Source organism: Gadus morhua, chromosome 5 (genome assembly GCF_902167405.1).
Source record: "Gadus morhua chromosome 5, gadMor3.0, whole genome shotgun sequence".
Taxonomy (NCBI): domain Eukaryota; kingdom Metazoa; phylum Chordata; class Actinopteri; order Gadiformes; family Gadidae; genus Gadus; species Gadus morhua.
In genome coordinates this window covers 15,017,372-15,038,501 of record NC_044052.1, presented here as the reverse complement: position 1 = coordinate 15,038,501, position 21,130 = coordinate 15,017,372, and the positions used below count along the sequence as shown (strand labels likewise).

Sequence of the window (21,130 nt, the reverse complement as noted above, 5' to 3'; positions counted from 1 at the left end):
TATATGATCGTCGACATGTTAAACTAGGCAGTTTTTGCACGGTTACTGAAATAAGTCCCCCATTTGTTTTTGTGTGTTCTCCCCAAAACACTGTTTGAGCGGTCCACTCTGCTACGAATGCAATGCAGGTGGCGTTCCTTTCATGGCTGGTCCGAGTGCCTTTTTCTGAGGCACTCAGACTTCACGACCAAGGGGCATCGGTGGCACGGTGTGTGTGTGGAGCTCTGTCTAGGCAGCGGGTGACTGCGGCGACCGAGTTAGACTTTAGCTTTTCCGACACTGGTGAAGCTCTGTCTGAGCAGCTATTTATTTGATCCCAGCGTCCAAGAGTTAGGCTTCCCCGACACATAATATAACGCTTCGGTGTGGGTGGATATTGAAGTTTTGTCTAAGCCGCAATGCAGTTGATGTCCGATTGAGGGATAGGATTCCACTTTGCTAGGGTGTGTGTACGGTTTAATATACTGTGAAATTCAGTGGGTTCACGGGCTCTTTAATATTAAGCGTTGAGCTGTAATCTAAGTCACAGGAGACTGGCCTTTCTTTTCAGTGTGAGCTGGAGCTATTGAGGGAGCAGGATCAGCAGCGTGTGAAAGAGCTGCAGCAGACTCTGTCGGAGCTAGAGAGAGAGGGGAGGGAAATGGCCGCTCAAAGGCTGTCCGGCTCAGCTCACCACACCAGAACCGGCCCCACGGCCAACCGCAGCGCCCAGACCGACGACACGGTACCCAGGGATCAGGTATGGAACGGGCTTTTATCGGTTTTATACTTATCTGAACAGCACAACAACCCAGGGAGATTGCTGAAATATTATTGGTTGGATTAGATCCATAAATCACGTAAATCACCCCATTCTTTGTACTGCACTAAAGTACAAAGAATGTACTTCAGTTAAGTACAGACCTAACGACTAACTAAAATGTATTATTAATTTAATAGTTCTTTATGTATTCCATAATAAATAAAACAGTTCATGTGATTTGTGTTCATCTTCATAAAAGAAATGTGTTTTAATTATTTCAGCAATTTTGTATTAACAATAAAATTGCTGTTGTGAGGAATATTTTTACGATCATTTAAATTTAAATGAGTTTGAAATCCCACTTCCCCAGGCCAAGTCTTCCCCTGAGCTGGTGCAGAGGCTGCTGGGGGAGAACTCTGAGCTGACGGAGCGAGTGGCGTTCCTGAGCCAGGAGAGGGTCGCCCTCAAGCACACGCTCGCCGGCCTGGAGCGCCAGCGGCGCCGCGCCGAGAACGACCTAGCCAAGGCCGCCATGGAAACAGAGAACCGGCCCATCATCGGCGACACGGTTGGCAATGGCAAGGTGAGACGGGGATCCCGAGAATGAGCAGAACGACGGATCAAACTGAGGGCACCTCCGTCGCAACCGTTCTCCTTTTGAGGAAACTAGCGGAGAAGTACGGAATATGTTGCTTTCGGTAACCGCAGGATCGGCAGTCGTATAGCAACTGTTTCCTTTGGATACAAATTGATCCAAAAGAGTGAAGGCCTTTCTTTTTAATTAAAAGAGATGCAATCCTCAATACAATTGGATTAAAAACTGAAACTGTTTCAATCGATGAGTAGAATCCTCTAAATACATGATAGGATCATTTGCAAGGAGGACAGAGCATGCTGGTCTTCAGTAATCTACATCTGGGAGAGGGTTAAGCTTCACAGACACTTGTATATAACGCCATGGGTTGTGGTGATGTGTCGCTCTTTGTCCGGCCAGCAATCGATGACGACGATTCCGTTACTATGAGGCGGGATTCATGACACCATGAGCTGATGACCGTTCCACTCTGCAACAGGTGCAGCGTCTCTACGAGCGGTACCTGCGCGCCGAGAGCTTCCGGAAGTCTCTGGTGTACCAGAAGCGCTACCTGGTGCTGCTGCTGGGCGGCTTCCAGGAGTGTGAGCAGGCCACGCTGTGTCTCATCGCCAGCATGGGGGCCCGCCCCTCGTCCACCGTCCAATCCAAGCGCAGACCCCTGGGGCGCTTCAGGGCCGCTGTGTGCGCCGTCATCGCGGTCTCAAGGTGAACCACAGCATCGTCACCTTAAGATGAACACTATTGATCCAAGCCAGGGAAACGGGTGTCGTGATAGAAAGCCTTTGAAATTTCACGGTCACTTTTTTACACAGGTATTTAACCCATTGATTAGTATTATATCGGCAGTAGAAAGTTTCTCAAGAATGAAACCAGCCATTCAAGAAAATAATTTTATTCTGGCACGCTAGATTCTACCCCTCCCTCCCCCCAATGTAATGCGAAAACAAAGTGGATTTTAAATAATAATTGAAACCTACTGAAAATATACTATATATATATATATGCAACTCTATGAAATAAGAGTTGTAGAAATGTAGGTGCAAAGCTGAGGGAGAAATTAAACCGTGTACGGTACATTGTTGAAACTACACATATTTGGCCTGTCACACATGATCGGTCATTGTTCAAGGAGGTGCAGTCTGCTTGGTGTGTGTGTGTGTGTCTTCAAGCATTTATTCATTTTGTCATTTAATTTTCCAGAATGAAATTCCTGACCAAGAAATGGAATCGAGCCATCAGGCGCATGTCAATATCTGGAGGTGTGAACGGACATTCTTCAGGTCAGATGAAGGACTGCTAGTGTGTGTGTGTGTGTGTGTGTGTGTGTGTGTGTGTGTGTGTGTGTGAGAGAGAATTAACCTTTCTGTACATCGTCAGGTTATCGACCGGAGGTCTTGAGGCTGCAGCAGCGATCCAACTCTGAGGCTTCCCCTCCTACCCGAGACGGTAACCTCCTCTACAGAGACTCTGCGTCGACATTGGTCCCTCCGGTGAAGTCCCCCTTCAGACTGCACAACAGGTGGGATTATTTTCCAGAAGTTCTCTTAGATAGATGATGATGGTTAAATGATTTCCTCTATGAGGTAAATAAATGACTATTAACAATATTAACTCTGCAAGCAAGCGTACCAAATGAAATAAAAACAAAAAAATGAAATAATTGTACAGCACTTTTTTTTTTTTTTTCAATGCTCTGACTGGTTTTGTTGACAAGGGCCCACTCTGGTTCCACTGTGATCTCGGTGCCTGCTGGGACGTCCCAGGACCCTGAGCGCACCCTGACGGAGTACATCCACCATCTGGAGAAGGTCCAGCGCCGGCTGGTGGGCTCCAAGCCTGGTAAGAAACATGGCCTGGATGGGTACAGAAGGACCGTTCGGAGATCAATACCAATTTAGATTAAATGTACAATATACCATAATGTACAGGGTTGTAGAGCCCCATACACCTTTAATGGTATCAAGTGTCCCAACTTGTCAGATGGCTTCTAGTTTTGAAGGAAACTATTTGTATGTCTGCACCACAAATTCCCCACAATGTGGTGCGCCTCATTTTGGGATCTGCTGGTTTACAAAACAACACGTACTGTGGCTTCATTCATAATGGGTTGTTCTCCACATTTTACTTCCTATGGCTCCTGCTCCATGTCACCTATGCTCCATCATATCCAACCCAGTAAACAAGGCCCACCTAGCCCCTCCTTTAACTGAGACAATAATGGCGCATTTCCACTGCAGGGTGCGGAACGGATCGGATCGCAAAGGTGCGGGTCGGATCGCGCTTCCACCGCCAAAAGTGGGCGTGACCCGGACTTTGCCGTACCCGTTCCGACCCCATTTTAGGGACTCCTCCGTTGCGGTACCCAAAACGAGACCAGACGCCTGAAAGGGTACCCTGGAATTCTAGCTACACCCCCCCTCCGTTGATTGGTCGACAGAATCGTCACTTCCGGGTGACGCGGGGATAAAAACAAACAAACAGTAGCCTCGAGGTATTATTCTTTACAATTAACATGTCGCGTAAAAAGCTTGCTTGGGCGAACAAGGAGGTGGAGACGTTCGTCTGCATTCTTGCGGAGGAAGACGTTGTTTACGATGTTTACGTAGCTGCCGCGGCGATCGACATCCGGCCTACCACAAAGGGTACTGTCGGCGGTGGAAACGCGACCTCGGAACTGAGCTGGGCTATACCGCCCCCTCCCTACCGCCCCTTTGCGATCCGATCCGTTCCGCACCCTGCAGTGGAAACGCGGCATTAGAAGGCCCGGCAGCCTCTTCCCGCGATATGATTGGTTATCGGCAGCGCTGGCTGAAGGAGAACAGGACTTGGCTGTACCTCAGCTTCCTGTCGCCCCTCTACCTGAACGGCCCAGGTGAGTGTGGGTGAAAGCCGCTCACCCCACCCAAATAGTCATAGGTCACCGCTCTGAGACTGGCTTCCAACAGTAAGCGATTTAAAGGCAACATTTTATACCACCAGGTGTGTGACTTCTGACATCACAAGTGGGCGTGTCCACCTAGATGTATGGTGGTATAATGTGTCACCTTAAAAGGTTGACTGTGATGCTCTACTGGAATACCATCCCACAGAAAGGGTTTCCTTGTCGTGAATCACCATTTTCTTTCACCACCTCTCCTGGGGCCTCATGTACTAAGGTTGCGTACGCACAAAAACGTGGCGTACGTCCTTTTCCACGCTCACGTTCAGATGTACAAAACCTGAAATGACCGTAAAAATGTGCGGTCCCCACGTCAGCTCCAGAGCTGTCGTACGCACGTTTCTACAGCTATTGTTCCTTTGGCGACACTTAGAGGTGACGCTGGGAAACTGGGAAAAAAGGTGAAAACCATGACTCATCAGAGTGATTTTCACATCAGAGACACACTAATGAACGATTAACACACCTTGCAATTATGTGGGTGGCTATAAAAGCATGCGGAATGGATGAAGAAAATTGTTGTTAAAAATGGCTGCGTTAGCGTTGTTAGAGGACATCGCAAATGGTCAAATCCGAAGGGAACGTATATTTAGGGTACGCGAGGACTTACTCGCAAATGATGATGATTGGCTCATGAGCCGATTTCGTTTCCCCAGGCCAGTATTACTGGAGCTGTGCGCAGAGCTGCGGCCGGCCCTAGAGCGCCACACAGCCAGGAGCCAGGGGTTGTCCGTGCCCACACAGGTGCTGACCACGCTGGGGTTCCTGGCAACAGGGGCCTTCCAGCGGGAGCTGGCCGATCGGTCAGGAGTGTGCCAGTCCACCCTGAGCCGAGCCATGCCAGCTGTGTGGGACGGAATCATCATATGAGATTAATATGAGTCCAGACCGGCCTCATATGCATTAATGCATTAATATGAGACAATTAATGCATTCAAAGCCGAGCCACACCGCCTTGCCCTGTGAATTCAGTGGCAGCGCAAATATAGCAGCAAATACGTTACATTCTTAACCCAGCAGCGGTGTTGTTCAGATACTGATTAAATGGGTTTGTTAACCATGCGTAATAGTATGGCTCCATGAGTATGCGCACACGTTCTATGTGTTCTTCATCTCTGGGCACTGCGTCCCTTTATGTTTTGCAGCGGTTGCATTTGTTCTCTGTTAAAATACATGGTTAATGTATTATTTTGGAGTTAATAAATTTGAAAAAAAAAACAGGAACACCACTAGTTTCTGGCTACGCCACTGGTGTCACCGATCAAAGCGGCCACTCTCAAATCGAAGGGGGAGAGTTCCCCCACTCCCGTCCCCCCTCCTGTTTCGGTCACGCTTCGGCGGTGGGCAGAAACCCTCGGCTTCACCTCCACCTTGAGGTCTGACCACTTTTTTTTAATTTCAGAGTGTGTGCGCTGCTGAGACCCCACTGCATTGACGGCCTCGCAAACACGCTCCCACTCATTTCTCTTTTGTTTAGCATTTATCCCTGTTGACAGGGTACCAAATAACATATGCTTGCGCATTTCTACCTCGTGGAGCAAAATCTCGAGCTCGGACTCCGTGAAGTTGCGTTTTTTAACTCTGTTCATGGTGCCAGGTGATCGGATTAAGAGGTGAATCTCAGGTCCAGAGGCCTATTTAAATGAAATTGCATATTTAAATGAGGGCGTGGACAGGGAGGAGTTTGGCACCTCGGCATATGCGCTCAATTCCACGTTGATTGAGATGTACAAAAGAAACGTGCTTGGATCCATGCGTTCGCACACTTTGATACATCTGAATTTATTTGTGCGTAAGACAGTTTCTGGGTTTTGGCGTACGCCAAGTTTCAGTATGAAATCCACGCAAGTCTTAGTACATGAGGCCCCTGGGGTGCTGAGCGGTATACACCACAGTTTGAGGTCCAGTGCTGCACTGCGTTACCGGGACGGAAGGTTGATCAAGTAATTCTTGCACTGGTTTCGACTGACGTGTACCTTGAAAATGGGTTTGGTGGATGAAATGTTGTCCTCAAAGTAAGTCCCCATTGCGGTCAGTGCAGTTGGATCCATTGCTACCACATGAACAGGCTGTGCAGGTGCCGACTTGCTCCTTGCAAAACATTTCAACAAGGATCACCAATTGCCCCATAAATGTATGAAAGATATTATCGATCAAGGCATTGGCTTTGTGGCATGGATCTTTGCAAATTTGTTTTAAAAAACTTTTTAAACAAATGCTTTATTTTCCAAACCAGGTTCCTCAGCCCTTCATAACCAAACCAACAAGTCGGAGCACTGAACAAATAAATGTGTCCTCAGATGTTGGATTTTCCACTTCCACAAATAAGATGATTTTAGAACTGTTTTAGATTATTTTAATATATAAATGATAGAGCAGATATGATACTTTTTTTAATGCATTTTCTTACGGACATTTTTCTATACCTTTAAAAATGTAAATGCCATTCTTAAAGTGTTTAACAGTTTTTACGTAGTTTTGCTTGATATTTTTCTACCTTTATGTATCAATAAATGTTATGTATATAAATGTTTCTTGGTTTTAGGGTTTTCAATATATAAATGTGTTTATTCATGTATTGTGGATGCACTTTGAGTAACAAGATCAATACAACTACCAATTGTGTAAATGCACTAAGGTGTTGATTTGTTTTGTGTATTGTAATAATCTTTCTACATGCAAAACAATAAATATTTTAATTTACATATTTCAAAAAAGTGCACTTGTATCAAATAATAAGGAAATGTTTATTTATTATTTTTTTACCAAGGGACAAAATATATTGATGAACATTTAAAAAAAAAAAAAAAAAAAAGTAAATATACAGGATTATGGCCATAGGCTAATTTCCATCCTTAGTCCCTGATATGTTAGTGTATTTGATATCACAGGCTCTGCTTCAGAGCTGAACTCTGCAGTCCGTAACCTGTTGGTAACTAAGTGAGAGGTCTTTATATTATGTAATCAAGCCGAAAGAGGCGTAATTGTATTGAACTAAGCTGTGTATCCTGTTATCCGAACCGCGATTGGCTGTTCTTATTATGCATACGCGCCAAAGACGAGCGCTTCTGCCAATGACCGGAGGCCTCTTTTCTCCATCAAAGGTTCTCTGGTTTCTATGAGGTCAGAATGGAGTTTCCGCCCCCTTTTTCGATAACAGGACGCCTTCTTTCGTGACGCACATCAGTTCCAACACATCGAAGCTAGGCTAACGTGGCTTCGCAGATTGTTTTGGTTATGACACTTGTAAACTAGACCTGGCCCCTAAAGGGGACCGCGTTTCTGTTTTCTCTTATCTTTCTGGGATGTATGGATGGATAGTCGATGGAATATCCTCTCTTTTTGAACCCGTTTCGGACCAAAATCATACTGAGTGGCCTGGCAATAGTGCGCAGGTACCCGGGCGAAGTGCTGTGACTCCGGGTACCCGACCAGAGAGCCACGCCAGACCGGCTAAACGCAATTATCAAAGGTTGGTGTATGGTTTTGCTCTCTGTATTATACAACTAAACAGAACATTAACAGACTATGCTTTGCTACGTCGTATTTGTATGTCACAAAGATACTATCAGCCAAATATTGGCTAGTAATCCAATAAGAAGCAACTGTCAGCCTACTAGCTTGCGTTGGCTAACCCTGCACATTTTTGCACAGCTATTCAAACGATCCTATCTTGCTATTGGTAATATCTACTCCGTGCTATAATGTTTTGTGTTTCAGTGTTCATGTCTCCAATGGCGCATCCCAGGGCGAACAACGAGAGGCAAAGCGTCGCAAGTTAGGTTTGTAACGTTAAACGACGTTTCTTTCATTCCCTTTATTGCATTCAGCAGCACTTGCATTAAGCGAATTTCCAAATTTTGTTTATTTTTCAGATGTTGTGTTAAGCTTTGTCAAAAAGGCTGTTGCGGGAGTAGCTGGCCTGTTGAGAAGGAATCCACAGAACAAAAACTGCGAAAGGTATAGACGATATGAAGAATCCAAGGTGGGTCATTATCATATCTGCAATGTCACACTACCAACCAAAAGGGCTACCAACTTATTCAATTAGAAGCCTTTGTTCAACTCTTATTTATTTTCTAGATCCAACCGGTAACACTAATGGGTATAGATGAGCTCCAAACTTCATGGCTGACTGGCACTAAATGGAGGATGGGTATGTAAAAGTCTGGAGGACAGTCGTCGACCCTAAACCTATCAGGGAAAGTTTCCCCCATAGGTCTTGTGATACTTGGGTTAGACTGCATTTGCATTTCTACCCTCAACACCTGTTTAGTGATTCCTCTAATTTCTCCAAACGATAGTTACGTATGTAACTACGGTTCTATGAATTCCGGATGACCGCCAGAGGCGGTGCTTTAGCACTGGATGTTCCATCTCGCGCATGCGCAGGTCGAGTAATTATACCAAAAAAGTCACCTGTGACACCTGGGTGACCCGAGAAAGTCTATATATTCCGGAGTCACCCGAGGTTCTGTTCCAACTGGATCTTCTCGCGGAATCTGAGAAGTCTGAGTGACAGAGAACTCTGGCGGTCATCCGGAATTCATAGAACCGTAGTTACATACGTAACTATCGTTCTATTTCATTCCTACTGACCGCCAGAGGCGGTGCTTTAGCACTGGATGACTAATACCAAAAAGGTCACGAAGAGTGCTCACTTCAATCAAGGGCTCGAAGCCGTCGACAAGACAGCCGTCGCCACAGGATGAGGAGCAGCGACATTAACCCTGTAGTATCGGGCAAACGTACATGATGAGGACCATGTAGCCGTGGAGCAAATGTCCTGAAGTGGAACCCCCTTCAAGGCAGCCCATGATGTAGCCATACTCCTGGTAGAGTGGCACTAAACGGCCAAGGGCACAGGGAGCCCCTGTGCCCTATAGGCATTCAAGACCACATCCACAACTCAGTGGGAGAGTCTCTGTTTCGACAGGGCAGCCCCCTTCCTGCAGCCCCCGTAACAGACAAAGAGGTTATCTGTCTTACGCAAGCTGGTTGTTGCTTCAACATATGCCCTAAGCGCCCGCACCGGGCACAACAGGTCTGACACTCTTTCTGCACCCCCTGGAGAGCCTGGAGGATTGAAAGCAGCCAACTCGATTGATTTACATGATGGGGAGACAATCGTTTGGGTAGGAAGGATGGGTTCGGCCAGAGCACCACTCCTGACCCATCTGCGTGGCAGCGCAAACACGCCTGGCTCACTGACAACGCATGGAGTTCACCGACCCGTTTTGCAGTTGCCATGGCAAGCAGAAATGCCGTCTTCATGGACAGCCGCGTCAGGTCTGCCTGACTTAGTGGCTCAAATGGGGGTAGACATAAGGACCTCAGAGCTACTTGCAGGTCCCATGATGGTGCCCTCAGGGATCGCGGCGGTTGAAGCCTCTGGGCCCCCTTCAGAAACTGCGTGATTAGGTAGTGGGACCCTACCGTCTGGTTATCCACCCTTGAGTGTGTGGCCGAGATCGCGGCCATATAAACGCGCAGGGTAGACGCAGCTCTTCTGTTGTCCAACACAGACTGCAGAAAGTGTAGTATCACTACCACTGAGCAAGTCCCCGGGACTTTGCCCCGCGCCACACACCACTGGGAAAACAACTTCCACCTGTTTGCATAGAGCAACCTAGTGGAGGGTGCCCTTGAACTAAAAATGGTACAGACCACTGACTGGTTGCAAGACGTCAGCAGCGGGTCCTGTCTCTCAGGGGCCACACGCACAGCCACAGGCGGCCCGGATTCGTGTGCCATATGCGTCCGCCTACCTGAGACAGAAGGTCCTGTCTCTCTGGGAGGCACCAAGGCTCTCCGTTGAGGAGTTTCAATAATGGTGCGAACCATGGCCTTCCTGGCCAATGTGGAGCCACCAGAAGTAGGCTGTGACAGCCACGCTGGACCCTGTCCAGCGCTGCCAGTAAAAGGGGAATTGGGGGAAATGCATAAAGCAGGCCGTCTGGCCAAGCATGAGCCAGAGCGTCCTGCCCTAGGGGACTGGTCCTCTCCGTCAAGGAGAACCAAAGGGGACAGTGGGTGGTCTCTTCGGAAGCAAAGAGATCCGCCACTGCCCTGCCAAACCTGTCCCAAATCATCCCCACCACCTCCGGATGGAGTCTCCACTCTCCGGGGGGTGGCCCTTGGCGAGAGAGAAGGTCTGCCGCTGTGTTCCGGACACCTGGAACATGGACAGCCCTCAGGCTTAGAAAATGGGGGAACGCCCACGGAAGGAGCCTTTGCGTGACCCGCAGGCTCTGCCTCGATCTGGTGCCCCCCTGATGGTTGACGTGGTAGACTGTGGAGGTCTTGTCTGTCCGGACAAGAACATGTCGGTCCCTCAGAACTGGAAGGAAGTGCCTGAGAACTAAGAACACCGCAAGGAGTTCCAGCACATTTATATGCTCCAGTCTCTGCTGGGCATCCCACCGGCCTCTGACAGTCCTGCACTGCCATACTGCACCCCAGCTGGAAAGGGAGGCGTCCGTCTCCACAACCTCCCGCCGGGAAGCTATCCTCCCTAAGGGCGACCCCGCAATCAGGTATGCCCTCTCTCTCTCCAGGGTCTGAGGACCCGAAGGCACCGCCCAGACACCCTGACCATCTTGTGTCTCTGCCACTTGGGGTCCAGGTGGAGACCATTCACCCAGATCTGAAGGGGACGCAATTCCAGAAGGCCTAGTGGGACCACCATGGATGCTGAGATCAGCATACCTATCAAGTCGAAGGAAGAGGCGGTATTCCAGCAACTTCCCCCGCCTGAAGCGCTGTAGCAGCTGCAAAATGGTAGCAACGCGCTTTGGAGAGAGGCAGGCTCGCATGGCCACCGAGTCGAGCACCAGCCCCAGATAGCTCACAACCCGACATGGTGTAAGGTTGCTCTTGGTAAAGTTGACCATGAGGCCCAGCCGGTCCACATGGCTGAGGAGCATGGCTGTGTCCCTGACCGCCTGCTCCCGAGTTGGGGAAATGACCAACCAGTCGTCCAGGTATGGCAGTATCGCCATACCTGTGGCCTGTAATGGTGACAGGGCTGCTGCTACACACCGTGTAAATATACGCGGGGCCAGAGGCAGCCCGAACGGAAAAACCCTGAACTGGTACACCTTGCCCAGAAAAGCAAAGCGGAGGAACCGCCTGTGACGTTGGGTAATAGGGACGTGAAAGTAAGCGTCTTTCAGGTCTATTGATACGAACCAGTCCCCCTGAGCGATAGCCAGGAGGACGTCCGCAACATGCAGCATGTGGAAGGGAATAACCTTGAGGAACTGATTCAGCCCTCTCAAGTCCAGAATGGGGCGAAACCCGCCATCGTACTTCGGTACCAGAAAGTAGGTTGAGTAGAACCCATCGAGCTGTTCTTGTGGTTCTACTACTTCGATAGCACCCTTCCCAAGGAGGGTGGCTACTTCCGGTCTCAGGACCAGGGATCTGTCGGGATTGGTAACCACGGTAACCTTGATCCCGCTGACAGTTGGGGGCCGGCGTCGGAATTGGAGTGTGTACCCGTTGGATAGCATGGACACTATCCAAGGGTGTGTGGTCTGCTCTTGCCAGTAGCTCAGGTGCTGCTGAGAAAAGCGTCCGACGACTGGCCCTTGGACTTGTACCTACCTGGGGGCCCTTGTACCTACCTGGGGGACGACTGGCCCTTGGACTAGTACCTACCTGGGGGGGGGGGGGGGGGGGGGGGGGCGGCGGCTGGGCGCCGAACCTCTTGGCGCCTGAAAAGCCACCCGTGGCGCAGAGCTACGGCGCTGGTCAGCCCGTGCTGAGAAGTGCTGGCCCCTCGATTGTCCACCTGAACGTGGTTGAGAGCTATTGGCACGGGGTACCGCAGAGGCCACCGGCCTAGAATGAAGCAGAGGTGCACGCCGTAAGCTAGCAAACTGCTGGCTAGCCTGGCCAACCTGTACACTTCGCTCCAGGGCCTGAAGAGCAGCTGGCCCAAGAGAAAGGAGGGTCCGTCGACACACCTCCGACAGGGGTGACTGCGCCAGCCAAACCTGGCGGCGCGCCAATGTAACAGTTGACATTAACCTGCCTAGCTCCCTAGTCATGTACGCAAAAGTTTGCAGTGAAGCATCACTGAGGGTCTGTGCTGAAGGATCAGCACCTGACCCCCGTATAGTCTGAGACAGCGCCAGAACGATGTGAGAAAGCAAATTCCCAAGACGTCCCACAAGGGCAGCAATGTTGTAACTCCTGGTAAGGAGGTCATCTGTAATCCGGCACTGGGGCCGAGGGCAGCGCGCATCGGTTCTCAGAGCCTCGTCCGGGGAGACAACCAGGGACGCTATAGCAGGCTCAATCGGAGCTAACCGGTCCAAGCCATAAGAATCAGCATTGGCCATAGTTGCCAGACCTCTGCTATCACTAGTGTGCTGGGAGAGAGCCCTTGAATCTGGCCAGCATCTATGAAGCTCTGCGATGTACGGCTCAGAGGGGGGCAAAGAGAAAACGGAGGTTGAGCGGCCTGTGGAAAAAAGGCGTTCACAGGTGCAGATGAAACGGGAGCTTCATCCAACCCCAGCCTTGCCAGGGCCATTCGCACGGCTGGTCTAACAGTGTTGCGGCCGGACACTGACCCTCTAGCCGAGCAGCCCACAGACCCTTGAGAGAGCGCCTGAGAGGCAAGGGACGCTTGCTCTTCCTCCTCTGCAAAGAGGCTACAGGACGCAGCTGTAGACGGCATGTCATCCTCTGTATAAGTGAGTTGCGCAGCCGCAGGGGCCGCGGCTGGTACACCCTGAGCTGGTTGGAGGTTCTGTAGGAGGGCTTTAATCTGACCAAGACCCGAAGGGGGAAACCCTGGTCTGCCCTCCACCTCAGCCAACCTAGCTAGCCTCAGTGCATGAGGCATGAAACTACAGTTCATGCGCGGGTTATCTGACACTGCTTCCCTGAGGTGTTCAACCCCGAGACACGCAGGGCACTGGTCATGGCCATCCTCCGCCTGCAGGGAGGCCATGCAGGCGACACAACTATGGGCGCTTAGCATGTCGGCAAATTAATTGCAAGCAAATTAATCAGTAGGCTAGGCAATCGAGCTTTAGGCGAGAGCACCCGAGCAACGACGCAACACCCCGACAATAACAGTGACGGCAAGCTACAGGCGAGAGAACCCGAGCGACGCGACACCCCGACAATAACAGTGACGGCAAGCCTTGGAAACCCAAGCAGCCCACTGGAGAGAAAATTAACACAGGCTAGGCAATCGAGTTTTAGGCGAGAGCAACCAAGCAACGACGCGACAGCCCGATAATAACAGTGACGGCGAGCTACAGGCGAGGGCACCAGAGCGACGCGACACTCTGACAATAACAGTGACGGCAAGCCTTGGAAACCCAAGCAGCCCACTGGAGAGAAAATTAACACAGGCTAGGCAATCGAGTTTTAGGCGAGAGCACCCAAGCAACGACGCGACAGCCCGACAATAACAGTGACGGCGAGCTACAGGCGAGAGCACCCGAGTGACGCGACACTCCGACAATAACAGTGACGGCGAGCCTTGGAAACCCAAGCAGCCCACTGGAGAGCAAATTAACACAGGCTAGGCAATCGAGCTTTAGGCCCCGTTCACACGAAGCCGAAACGGGCGAAACCGTTACGGTTTCGATCTATCCGGTTTTGAAGTATCTCCGTAAAGACGAAGCCAAGCGAAACCGGGTAGATCTGTAGAAACGCTGTAGTACACATTCCAGGCCCATAAGGGGCGCCTCTTCTGGTACAGAAATCCAGAAGAAATGAAATAAGAAGAGGCGAGCATGCGCATAAAGGCTGCCCTTATGCGCATGCTCGCATGTGATTTCTGAGACTCCGCGGGCTTAAGAGCCATTGGCTAGGAGGTCGAGGGGTGGGGCGAAACCGGGTAGATTTGAAACCACCTCCGAGGGTGGTTTCAGAAGTTTGCGGTTTCGGTCAGCGGATTCGCCGGCTTCGTGTGTACGGAAGGCCGAACCGTACAAGACCTTTGCGGTTTCGCCATGAAATCGGCTTCGTGTGAACGGGGCCTTAGGCGAGGGCACCCGAGCAACGACGCGACACCCCGGCAACAACAAGCGAGCCTTGGTAATCCAAGCAGCCCACCGGAGAGCAATCAGCGCAGGCTAGGCAATCAAGCCACAGGCGAGAGCACCCGAGCAATAATGCGCCCGACAATAGAGTGACGGCGCCAGGAAAATACAGTGACGGCTTTTGGAAACCCAAGCCACTCACTGGCGATTAATCAAAGAGCGCAACTGGCTAAATAAATACAGTGACGGCGGCTTGGACCCCAAGCCGCGCACTGGCGCATACAAATGAGCAACCGGGCTTAGGCGAACGCACCCGAGAAACGGTGCATAACACAGCGACTGAAAACTAGCCGCCAATTAATGCTCAGGGTAGAAAGGTGCAAAGGGTAGAAAGGTGAAATCAGCTGCCGCGCTAGCCGACGGATAGTCGACTACGCGTAGCCTACACACTTTACTCACCCCTGCCGAAATCAAACAAATTGCAAGTCGCAGCCCTTGGTGGACGAAGTCAAATCGAGGCACCAACCCTTGGGTTACAAGGCTACTTGCGACAAGCTAATATGGTATCTCTTACAACAAACAATGTTTGTGTGTCCTGCTAGTACGCTACCGGGAGAAAATAGAAGGAACAGAACCTCGGGTGACTCCGGAATATATCGACTTTCTCGGGTCACCCAGGTGTCACAGGTGACTTTTTTGGTAAAATTACTCGACCTGCGCATGCGCGAGATGGAACATCCAGTGCTAAAGCACCGCCTCTGGCGGTCAGTAGGAATGAAATAGAACCCCTCTGACTTTGTCCAAAACCATTGCCGCATGCACACTTCATACTATATATTTGACATTCTATTCATTTAAACTATTTATTGAATGTCCTTTTACAGTTGCATTTTAGTACCTCCGTTCCTACTGCACCAGGGCATAAAGATTCATTGTATTGTGCATGCTTACCAGGCAATAACGGTTTTGGATCGCGGTCTGCAGATAATTCAGCTGGAGGAATAAACGACAGGGACGGGGCCGGGAGGAACTCCTTCCCTAGACCTTCGCCTCTCTCCGTCAGGAAATACAGGCAAGTGATCTGTCGTTGGATACTAATATTTGATTAAAATGAGCTGAAAAGTTATAGAAGGTAATGGAAAACCATTGCTCTAATCCAGTGGAGCAGTGCTGTCGGGAGGGATTCTCGATGGGGGAAAAGACAGAGGGACGTCGCTGCCCTCTAGGTCTGCCCTGGGTGTCGGCCTCGGAGCGGCTTCTGCCAACGCAGAGCTCTCGCACCTCTGCTTTGGACAGAGCCGCTGCTACACTCCCGGTGTCACCGTGCAAGAGGTAAGGGTGTCCGTCGGCTTTTCCTTGACTTGTGTTTGAGCTTTCGGTGTCTGCAACTCCATGCGCAATCACCAGACTGTTTCGTTAACAACTCGTTGTCATGCGTTGATTGTTCCTCCCAGGCCATGAAGCAGAACGATAAGGAACATTACAGGCGTCTGTTGGAGATGTTGGGGACAGAGAAGTGCAGCAAAAGTCAACCGCTGACTTGCAGCAGAACGACGCCCCAAGCGTAAGTGTATAATGTTAAACACTGTTGCGTCATTTTGAATTGTCTTTAACGCATTTAAAAAGGATGTCTTAACACCCCCTTCCTTCCATGTTTCCTTTCCAGCGTGTCATCTCCCCAGGGCGGGTGCAGACAAAGCCGTTTTGCAAGAGCCTTTGACTCTATGCCCAGAAAGACCGGATCCGTTCCAGGTGAACCACACTGCTGTCCCTTCTCCTCTGAGAACCGTGTTGAACATTATTTCCAACGTGCTATTCACAGGTGCATGCATCCAAACCGGCTTAGAAATGTGGTTGAGAATTACCAAAGCATGGCAGCAGTTTAGAAATTAGACGTACTCTTGTACATGCTACACCAACAGAGCTAACAATACTAGACAAGGATAAGTGCATACAAATCAATAAAATATCAACAGAAGTGCAATTACGTTCATTAATATCGCTGAAGGATATGCATTTACCTGAGGAATTACTGAAGGCCTTACAATTCTGTTATACAGCAACCCCAAGTGCGTACTCATGGAGAGATTCATCTGCAACTAATGATGTTAAAGAGAGGTTTGTGTTTTTGCTTTTGCAAGTACTCAGTCCGCTAGCATTACTATGCATGCTTGTGTCATTTGAACCATATTGTGAATGGCTGCCTATTGTCAACAGGAGGACGGACATTCTATTCACTAAGACACTGACTGGAACGTTCCAGGAGAAACGGGGCAGTTGGGCAAAGGTAGCAATCTCTCCTGCTATAGTGGGTATATAAGGAATAGAAAATAGGGCTGAACGATTTGGGGAAATCCAATTGCGAATTTTATTTAAAGATCCCATGGCATGCCACCAGGTGTGATTAGCCGATACATCCGTTTTGAAAATCGGGCTCTTATGACATCACAACTAGGCTTGTCACACTGACACCTGGTGGGATGTCATGGGACCTCTCATTTTTCTGTTGAACTCACTCGTGTCCCGCATGCGGGGAGGGTAGTGTCCGGTACACATGAACCTGTGTTTCAGATTCCGACCCTCGTAATGGTTCGATAATGTAACATTAAAACAAACACTTCATTTATTTTTTACTTGAAAATCGCGTTCTGTTACATTGCAATGTGGGTTTGGATTAGATTAATCATTCAGCCTTAACATAAAATAAAGGGAATTCAGTCGCACCTTTTCAGTTGTTAAACCATGTCTAGTCTCTGACATGTTGTACCTTTCTTTGTAGTCCAACCAGAAGCATCCATCGGACACGGACCTGTCCACCGAGGTGGCTACGCGGCTCCACTTGGTGGACCCGGCGCTGACCCAGCAGAGCGACCAGCCCCCGACACGCACTAACCTCACGCGGCACGCGGACGAGGACCTGCCCCGACTCACTAGGGTCAGAACTAACCGGGTGCTGCCATTTCATTTGTGACGTGTGCCCATGCCAGGGCATACGTCTTCATTGTCTCTCCTTTCATCACCTCTAAAAAAAGGCAACAGGATTTTATAGCACTAGATACACCACTCTGAATAATTGTAGTTTTTGCATATCCAGTTTTAAATTTGATGCACCATACAAATTGAATCCGGTTGACTTGGATCTCTCAACAGAAGATCTTAAATTTGATTGTGTGTCCGTGTGTCCGTGTCCAGGACATGGCAGAGGAAGTGAGTGCAGCCCTGAACCAAGCTGACCCTTCCCTGGTACTGAGTGCGGCCTTCAAACTGCGCATCACGCAGAGGGACCTGGCCACTCTGCGGGAGGGCAACTGGCTCAACGACGAGGTACATTCGCTCGTGAGGCCCAATGGTGGAACTAGTCAACGTTCCCTGGTGGTTGCTTGCATGTTCTTGTGTTCCCCTGAACAATAAGTCCTGTGACGTTTCCGTCAACTTAACATTTTTGAATGAACGCAATCTTTTATTTTTAAGTGTGGTATCATTTACGATCACTGGGACTACGGTTCACCTTGCGTCCTCGTTGTACAACTCCCCCTCAGGTGATCAACTTCTACCTCTCCCTGGTCATGGAGCGCTCGTCCAGCCAGGCTGCCCCAGGGCCACGGGTCTACTGCTTCAGCACCTTCTTCCTCCCCAAGCTGCGTGGGGGGGAGGGCGGGCAGGCTGGAGGCCACTGGGCCGTGAGGCGCTGGACCAAGGCCGTGGATCTCTTTCTCCATGACCTCATCCTGGTGCCCCTGCACCTCGACGTCCACTGGGCCATGGCCGTGAGTCAGAGCCCAAACACCCTGAACGATTGGCCTAATACTGCCTGACGAAAAAAAATGTTTCATTCTTTAAGTTGATTCATGTCGTCGAAGCAATATGGGGGACGTATTATACCACCAGGTGGGAGTGTGATTAGTCATTACAAGCAGTGTTGAAAATCCTTGTGCAAATAGACTTCATTCAAAGGCCATCAAATGGCAATTCAAATGATCTACTGATGTGGTTATGGTTTTATGTGATGTATAATTGCTCATTTTATGTTAAGGTTTAACTCTACCCCTTTTGTCATATTGTGTTGTATTCTTTATGCTCTTTCTTTTAGGTGATCGATCTCAGAAGCCAATCAGTGAAGTCGTATGACTCGATGGGTCAGCGGCATGATGACATCTGCAGTCTTTTACTGTGAGTCTACATTGCGATCCTCCGCACACAAACTACAGTTTGTTAGCCAACGATGAATATACGACCTGACTGTTTTTTAGAATGTGTTTATATTCATATCACCATTGTGACGCTTGCGTTAATTGTAATGTTGTAGAAAGTTCCCTGTTAATTTTGCCTATAAATAAACTCTACATCCCTCTTTTCACCCCAAGAATCTTCTTGAGGGAGGAGCACAAAGTCAAGAAAGGAAAGGACTTGGACACTTCAAGGTGGACCGTTGGCAGTATACGGGCCTGCGTAAGTTCCCATGGACCGCACATTGGCAACGACACAATCTGGCCAAAAAGATCCAGTCTGTGTTTCTTCGCTCAAGACTTGCCTGACCCTCTTTATGTCCCAATGTCTAGGAGATTCCCCAGCAAAAGAACGGCAGTGACTGCGGTATTTTTGCATGTAAATATGCAGACTACATCTCTAAAGGAAGGCCCCTGGACTTTAAACAGGTAAATGTTTTATCTTTTTCCCCATCTGGTATTCTGATTGCTATAGTCCATCTAACTCTTACTTGTAAATGAGAAAAATAAAGTACAGAAATCGTTGGATTTTCTGGGAATTTTCCAAAAATAACAAGGCCGTTGGCCATGTTTTTTTTACATTTATCTGTACATTCGTGATTTTAAAGTAGCTTTGGTATGCAAACGATCTGTCCCGTCCTGCCTTGATGAAGTGTGAGAATTTACCAGAATTTTCAGATTTTAGTATTTTGCACCTTTTTTTACACTTGTTGATAAACCAGGGCTTCTCCTCTTCTTCCTCTTTAGTGCCACATGACCCTGTTCCGGAAGATCATGGTGTGGGAAATTCTCAATAAAAAGCTACTCTAGAATTCTGCAACCCACACTCTTCTATCAAGTAGCTGCTAAGAACAAGGATATTCCCCATTGTGGAAGCCCAGCTTTGTGCATACTAATTTAAGGACTGACGATGATTTATGCCCTAACCGGCCATTCATATTTTGCTGTCTGTGGCTCCCTGGTCTTAACCGATTTAACAATTTCAATTTGGCTTATCTCTGAGTTGTAATTAGGGAAGTTATTGAAATGTGAGAAAAGAATATTACCAATGTTACTAATTGGCACTACTGATTAAGATTTTTTTATTTTTCATCTTTGGATTCTTTTTCTGCTTGAATACTGCCTAAAGTGCCTTGATTGTATTATTTTTTAGCAGACATTAAAGGTGTTATATATTTTGTGTATCTTTTTCAATCGGCTCCAATGAAGAATTTAGTTTTGTTCATACAGTTGTTCCCTTGGTCAAGAGATTCCAACTGTCCGTACTGGTATTCAAATAATAGAGATGCAAATTAGTCACATGTATACAGCAACTGTATTTGTTGCAGTATCAGTCCCAGCTCATTTGACTTTACTACCGTAAATAAATTAAGCGTATAAATCTGGCCAAGATTTTACAAAATTCTGTAAATTAAAGTAAAAGCATGTATAATTTCATCAGTTGCCTATGTGTGAATGTGTGTATTGGTTAGTGTGCAAGCATGGTAGTTCCTTCTTACTAATCTAAATCTGTGGTCCATACATTTCTGCATTTCTTTCATGCAAAGCTGCTTAGGTATACTACTGTATACATCTGCAAGTTCAGATTTCTGCGAAGAAACAGACCTTTCCGGTAATAAAGCATTTATTTTGTTACTGGTTTTGCAATGCTTTTTTTATTACCTTTGCAAAGTTCTGAATTTGTTTGAGTGCGTTTAATTTAAGATTTTCTCTCAAGGTCAATTCTGAGACTGTAGATGATTCTGGTTCATTCATTGAGTTTTTGAAGCATTATCTGGAAAACTAGCTGTAGGGGGCGCTACTGTAATTCAGACAATATTTCGGGGGTGTAGTTCTCAAAAGTTTCAAAAAAAGGCATGTTCCCCGTAGTTTTCTGATCTGCAGAATATTCGTCCATCCAACAAAATAACGGATTTGAGATTCTAGGCAGAGATTTCTGATATCTAATCCCGAGTTGAAATGCGATTGGCTGGCTGCGCATTCAGAGGGATTGCATCCGAGTGTATCCGACAGTTCTATATTCATTGTATAGACTTGTCAATAACTTATTTTGTGGGCAAATTGTGAAATACAAAATAAGAAAAGGGAAGTTGTTCGAACCTTTACATGTGGTATCAATACATGCAGATATCTGCATTTCCAAAATTATTCTATTCCACATTAATATCACCTATTCCAACCCTTCCCTCTCTGTAATGTAAACAGAGTCTGAATCGTCCAGTGGTAAGGTAGCGTCCTTCCTCCAGAGACGGGCAGCGCAGCACTGCTGTGGTAGGCCACTGGGCCAGTCGAGGCTTCCCCTGAATGCATAGCTGCAAGGAGCGGGCAGCGTTGAAGTAGGCCTACTGCAGAAAAAACATCTCCTTTGACATGTTTTATATCTCTTGGTCTAAGCGAGTAATTCCGCTTTTGATTGTTTACATTAATATAACATGTCTGAGATATTATGTTCTGAAAAATACTTTTATTTGATTGTATATCTTGTAATTTAAGCCAGGCTAAAATACTCTTTATTCAAAATGGGTAATCTATTTGAGATCTATTACTTAATGAAGCGAGATTTAGTACCATTCTGAATGAAGTGTTAAAGCTATTGTTTATCTTTGAAAGACAAAACTG

The 21,130-nt window shown here is 48.1% G+C and overlaps 2 protein-coding genes across 7 annotated transcripts in view; both read left to right on the top strand.

Annotated features, from left to right (window-relative positions):
* pcnt (pericentrin) overlaps positions 1 to 6,992 on the top strand; it is a 41,839-nt gene extending 34,847 nt beyond the window's left edge. For 4 of the 5 annotated variants that reach the window (XM_030356361.1, XM_030356362.1, XM_030356364.1 and 1 more), the window contains 7 exons: positions 551 to 739; positions 1,113 to 1,325; positions 1,816 to 2,042; positions 2,538 to 2,617; positions 2,715 to 2,856; positions 3,052 to 3,176; positions 6,512 to 6,992. In XM_030356361.1, the coding sequence (XP_030212221.1) occupies positions 551 to 739; positions 1,113 to 1,325; positions 1,816 to 2,042; positions 2,538 to 2,617; positions 2,715 to 2,856; positions 3,052 to 3,176; positions 6,512 to 6,555 (1,020 nt within the window). In that variant the 3' untranslated portion in view covers positions 6,556 to 6,992. The remainder of the gene's footprint in view (positions 1 to 550; positions 740 to 1,112; positions 1,326 to 1,815; positions 2,043 to 2,537; positions 2,618 to 2,714; positions 2,857 to 3,051; positions 3,177 to 6,511) is intronic. The other variant, XM_030356365.1, reaches the window with a different exon arrangement.
* Positions 6,993 to 7,435: 443 nt separating this feature from the next.
* On the top strand, positions 7,436 to 20,146 carry senp2 (SUMO specific peptidase 2). 2 transcript variants are annotated; one of them, XM_030356371.1, is made up of 17 exons: positions 7,436 to 7,747; positions 7,996 to 8,057; positions 8,151 to 8,260; positions 8,359 to 8,431; positions 15,270 to 15,357; positions 15,446 to 15,617; positions 15,740 to 15,849; positions 15,952 to 16,037; positions 16,346 to 16,403; positions 16,503 to 16,572; positions 17,065 to 17,220; positions 17,478 to 17,609; positions 17,825 to 18,052; positions 18,376 to 18,455; positions 18,650 to 18,734; positions 18,845 to 18,940; positions 19,259 to 20,146. In XM_030356371.1, the coding sequence occupies exons 1-17, from the start codon at positions 7,581 to 7,583 to the stop codon at positions 19,319 to 19,321; spliced, it is 1,836 nt and encodes a 611-aa protein (XP_030212231.1). In that variant the 5' UTR covers positions 7,436 to 7,580; the 3' UTR covers positions 19,322 to 20,146. The 2 variants fall into 2 exon arrangements, with proteins under 2 accessions (XP_030212231.1, XP_030212230.1); XM_030356370.1 differs by having other exon boundaries at positions 15,240 to 15,357.
* Positions 20,147 to 21,130: the final 984 nt, after the last annotated feature.

What these genes read in the sequence shown, in the direction of transcription:
- senp2 (XM_030356370.1), top strand. Translation starts at nt 7,581, where the DNA reads ATGTATGGATGGATAGTCGATGGAATATCCTCTCTTTTTGAACCCGTT. An exon ending in GCTAAACGCAATTATCAAAG is followed by an intron (nt 7,748 to 7,995) that starts GTTGGTGTATGG and finishes TTTGTGTTTCAG; the next exon opens with TGTTCATGTCTCCAATGGCG. An exon ending in AACGGGGCAGTTGGGCAAAG is followed by an intron (nt 16,573 to 17,064) that starts GTAGCAATCTCT and finishes CTTTCTTTGTAG; the next exon opens with TCCAACCAGAAGCATCCATC.